This window comes from Hipposideros armiger, unplaced genomic scaffold, assembly GCF_001890085.2.
Source record: "Hipposideros armiger isolate ML-2016 unplaced genomic scaffold, ASM189008v1 scaffold_64, whole genome shotgun sequence".
NCBI classification, from domain to species: domain Eukaryota; kingdom Metazoa; phylum Chordata; class Mammalia; order Chiroptera; family Hipposideridae; genus Hipposideros; species Hipposideros armiger.
In genome coordinates, this window is record NW_017731414.1 from 2,347,733 (window position 1) to 2,352,444 (window position 4,712).

The window sequence follows — 4,712 nt, forward strand, 5'->3', positions numbered from 1 at the left end:
AAAACAGGTTATCATCAGCCTATTTCACAGATGAAGCAATACAAGCCTAGAGACCACTTGCTCAAGGTCAACACAGGGACTGCAACTTTCAGAGGCACAGACCCACCCAGAGGCTTGGGCAGGATATCTGAAGTGAGTTGTTGTCCTCAGGGTAGAAGTCCACAATCTTGTTGAAAGCCTCACTCCCCTGGGAACCTGCAGCAAGGAAAGAGGCAGGCTGTGAGGCCAGGATGCCTCCTCCAACCCTCCAGGGCCTTGCCTTCCAGGACCTCCCAGTACCTTCCAGGCAGCCGCGGCGACTGGAGAAGCCTCCCTGGAACTGGATCTGCAGCTGGGAGACACGAATGCGCTGGGGAAACTCTAGTATCACCCACTGGGAGGGGCCCTGGAAGCAGACAAGAAAACTGAGGCCATGGTCACTCCAGGCTCAAAGCCATGCTATGCCCTTCTCTCTCACAGTCGTTTGGCCGGGATAGGATTCAGCACGTTCTTTCTGGCCAACCCAACTGCCCAGCTGAGGTGCCCAAAGCTCAAGGCACCCTAGTCCCCTGAATCTGATTCAAACGAGGAGTGGAAGGTTCAGGTAGGTGCCTCACCTGGTCCGAGTTCCAGCACGTTTCCTCGTCCTGGTCGAACAGATGCTTCTTTCCAAACTGCCGGGTGTTACGATTCAACACCGAACTCACCCTGGAGACACCAGAATCAGGGCGAGAGGGGGTGGGTTCAGCACCGAGGGCCCGCCCATCACCGGGTCCTCCCCCTCCTCACCATAGGCTCCACAAGCCCCCAGCTCTGTCCACCGAGGACTCAACCCCAGACAGAGGGTCCCGCCACTATTCCGAACTCCTCACCAGGCTCTCACCTGCTCACTGTCTCTGCACAAACCAAAGAGTGGGTCATCTCAGCTCCACAAGCCCTCTCAGGGCTGAAGCTGGGGTTCGAATGCCGGCGCCAACGCAGCCACAGCAGAACGACCTTGTCCGTACCTCTAAATCTGCACGTCCTCACCTGCAACCCAGGACCAGAACCGTCACTGCCCCACCCACTCCAGTCTTAAATGTCGCCTTGATCCCCCTTGCAGGAAAAATTGGGGGTTTCAGGGAAACTGCCAATAACCGGAGGCCAGGTTTTTCACAGAGAGTCCAAGGAAGGGAAACAGGTTTCCTGTGGGTCCGGTGACTGTTGCTCCAGCTCCGAGCCTCAATCTCTCTGCGAACTGAGAACCAAAAGCTGGACCCGGAACCGCGCGGACACCGCACAGGCGCAATGTAACCCAGGCCGCGCCGCCGTCGCTCCCGGGGCGGGGTTTGACTTGAGCCCCGCCCCTCCGCGCGCGCCTCTTAAAGGGCCCGCGTTTGGTGATTGAGTTTCCCTTGATATTGGAGGAAGAAGGCTAGTACCTAAAAGCAACTGTGTGCGGAGCGCTGTATTTTGGTGCCCGAAGGTATAAAGCACTGGTTTTGGAGACCGAGAGACTTCTTATAAAGATGTCTTCCTACTGGGGAAGTCTGCCGAATCCATCTCCTAACTGCTAATGCTACCTGGAAACTTCTGCACCTTACTGCCTCCCAGAGGCCAAAGAAAGAGGTCACGATATTGCAAGTACAGGGAATTTTCATCAGCCTCGTATGTCCTGGCTGGGACACGGAAGGCCAGGCCTCCAAATCTGCCTTCCCAGTAAATGCTGCCCGGGACAGGCTTATTAGAGGAGGGGGCATGTGAAATGGGATTTTAAGGATGAAAAGATATTTGCCAAAACAGATACACAAACCCTCAGACACCAGGCTAAAGGTTTGGTTCATTGACTGAACAACTCCAGCCTCTCCTTACCGCCCAGCTCTGTGCCAGGTGATGCTGGGGACAGTTCCAGCCCCATACCTGAGGAGCCCCTAATTTGGATAATACAGAACTAGACACACACACTCCCAGCCCTATGGGGAAAGGACTGAGCCAGTGGGAAGAGATTGGCGCTGGGGGAGCAGGGGCACTACCTGGAGGGAGGGCTTCCTGGGAAAAGGGATATTGTGCCTATACCCGTAGGAATTCACCAGGGTGAGAAGAATACGGCGGAGTCCAGGCAGAGAGAACAGCATAAGCAAAGGCCTAGTTGGGTGAATCTGAATAAAACATGTGGAGCCAGATCCTGCTGGGCCTGGAGCAGTCACAGAAGGTGCTTGAGAAAGGGTGGGACACCATTTGATCTGCATGAATGGAGAGTTCTGAGACAGATCAGCCACTGGCAGGAGGCTGTGGTTCCTGGCTTTAGATGAATGGTCTGGGACCCAGCCCCTTTCTTCAAGGACTGGGGGAATGGGCCTTCTGGCATCCTAGTAGTGTCTGCCCAAGCCCGCTCCTGGAGGGGGTGCTGCCTGGGAAACTGGGACACTAGCGGAAGGGCCGCCCCATCAGGCCCTGCTTGCCAGGACTTCCTGCATTCAATCATGGCCTGGTGCCATCCAGACCTGGCTCTGCTGGTCTCAGGGCTGGGGTTGGACATGGCAGAAAACATCTCCTTCCCCCAAGAGGAAGTTAGGAAGAGCATGGACCCTGGAGGGCCCAGATCCTGTTCAAATCCTGGCTGGACCACTCATTCACTGTGTGATCTTGGACAAGCATGTGGACCTCTGAGCCTCAGTTTCCTCATCTATGAAATGGAGGGAATTCTATTTCTAGAACTGCTGGAGAATTCAGTGGGCTCTTTGAGTTAACATATGACAACAGTGCTGAACTTTGTTGAGATCCCACCTTGTGCTTAACTTAAAACTACATTTTATCTCCATCCACTGGCTCATTAAACCTGCTGTGCTGGTCTGTGTTACCTCCATTTTACAGCTGAGGGTACAGCCACTCATCCAAGGTCCACCAAGGAGGATATACTTGCCCTAGTATACCCCCCACACTACTCCTGGTCTTGGCATGGAGCCACCTTGCCCACTGGGATGGGGCCAGCTCGTACCTTCTTCCCGCCTCCTCACCCCACTGGCGCCTGGGCATGAAAGAGCCTCCTGTTTCTCCAAGGAATTACCAGCTCTAAGCTCCCAGCAAGGCAGCCAAAAGTGGTCCATTCATTTGCCTGAGTGAGAAGAAACTGGGCAATCTCTTCCCCCTCACCCCAGGAGATGGAGCAGATGGCACTTTAGAAGAACTAGGAGCTGCAATGCTGGTTCACTGAGGGAAACGGAGGCACTGAAAAGCAGTCATTTGGCTAAGGTCACCTAGAGGGACCAGGATTCAAACCCCAATTTGACCCAGGTGTTCTCTCACCTGAGCTCAGTTCTGTATTTTACAGAAGAGGAAATGGAGGCTCAGAGAGGGTCAAGGATTTGCTGAAGTCGCACAGCAAGTATGGTTCAGCAGGGACTCTCTCTGGGGAGGCATCCCAGCCCATGGCAGAAAACAGGTCCCACTTCCCATGAGTTTGTCATCCTAGACTAGGGCAGGAAAAGGCCCTCAGGTAGCTTTAAGCCTTGGTTTCCCCCAAGGGGAATAGGTATAATGGTTGTTCTGGTAGGGTGCCAGCTGGGAGCCTGGGTAAGTAGGGGTGACAGTGGGAGTGGGAGGGGTGGCCAGGAATGAAGGGACTGAGGTGAGCTCATGTGGGAACACCCTGGGTCACAATTTGGTATGTTGGTGGTGATGTGAGTGGCTGGGCTGAGTGTGGCTCTGGGAGGACCGTATGTCTCTGTTGGTGACATGGTGCCAGGTGATCATGGTTGGGTGCTGGCTGTCTGTAGGTATGTCCACAGCTGTAAATGTGGCTGAGAATGAACAACATGGGGCAAATGTGGGCTGTTTGTGGCAGCTGGGAAGGCTGAGGTATGGTGGATGTGAACAGTGGTAAGTGTGTTTGAGCATGAAGGGACTCTAGGTACGGCTGGACTCACAGCTGTGCATTTGGCTGTGCAGCAGGCATGACTTGTGTATGGCCAGGCAAGGTTATGTGTGGCCTGTGTGACATATATGTGGCCTTAGCAGGTGTGGTTGTATATAAGCCTTCTGTGCAGTCACTATGTGTCTGGGATGTAACTGTATATCAGTGTTGCTGGTGACATTGTGTATGATAGATGTGAATCTGATTGCATGTGCCATGTCTGTGTGTCAACTTGGGTATGTTGCGAGGCACTTGAGGGACACTGTCCACCCAAGACGCAGTCCTGGAGGGTCCAGCCTTCCACTCCTGTTCTGGCCCTCCAACCACCGCCACTGCTCCCTCCCCCCAACTCACAGCAGCCCCTGGCCTGGGCCCCAGTGTGGGGGAGACAGAGAAGGCACTCAGGGCTGGGGGTGGCTTGCCCAATCCCAGTGCAGGCCTATAAATAGAATAGCTCTTTGAGCCCAGCAGATTCCCAGGCAAGGTTGCCTCATTCAAGCCCCCGGCAACAGCCCGCCCCCCGGGCCCCAGGCCAGCCCCTCTAAGCTCAGCTCTGGCACCAGCCAGAGGCGCCAGGGGGTGGGAAGGAGGGATAGTAGAAGGGTGGGGGGAGTTGGGGGTGGGGGTCAGCTTGGCTATTAGACTACAGACCTGGGCTCCCACTTGACCCCTACCCATACTGTACAACTGTGGTTCGTCTCCATGAGCCTCAGTTTCCCCAGCTAGAACATGGGCAGCAGCATGATAGCAGCCCCCGTCTTGTGTGTTTACTTCCCCTCTCATTCCCCCAGCAACCCTGTACAGTAGGGTCTCTTAATTATCCCTGTTTGAGACAGGGAAA

General features: G+C 54.8%; 1 protein-coding gene across 1 annotated transcript; it reads right to left on the reverse strand.

The window, feature by feature from the left end:
• Window positions 1-6: 6 nt before the first annotated feature.
• Window positions 7-1,277, reverse strand: NR2C2AP (nuclear receptor 2C2 associated protein). The gene is made up of 4 exons (XM_019641851.1): window positions 863-1,277; window positions 597-687; window positions 280-385; window positions 7-195 (listed from the first exon to the last, which is right to left on the reverse strand). The coding sequence occupies exons 1-4, from the start codon at window positions 898-900 to the stop codon at window positions 89-91; spliced, it is 342 nt and encodes a 113-aa protein (XP_019497396.1). The 5' UTR covers window positions 901-1,277; the 3' UTR covers window positions 7-88.
• Window positions 1,278-4,712: the final 3,435 nt, after the last annotated feature.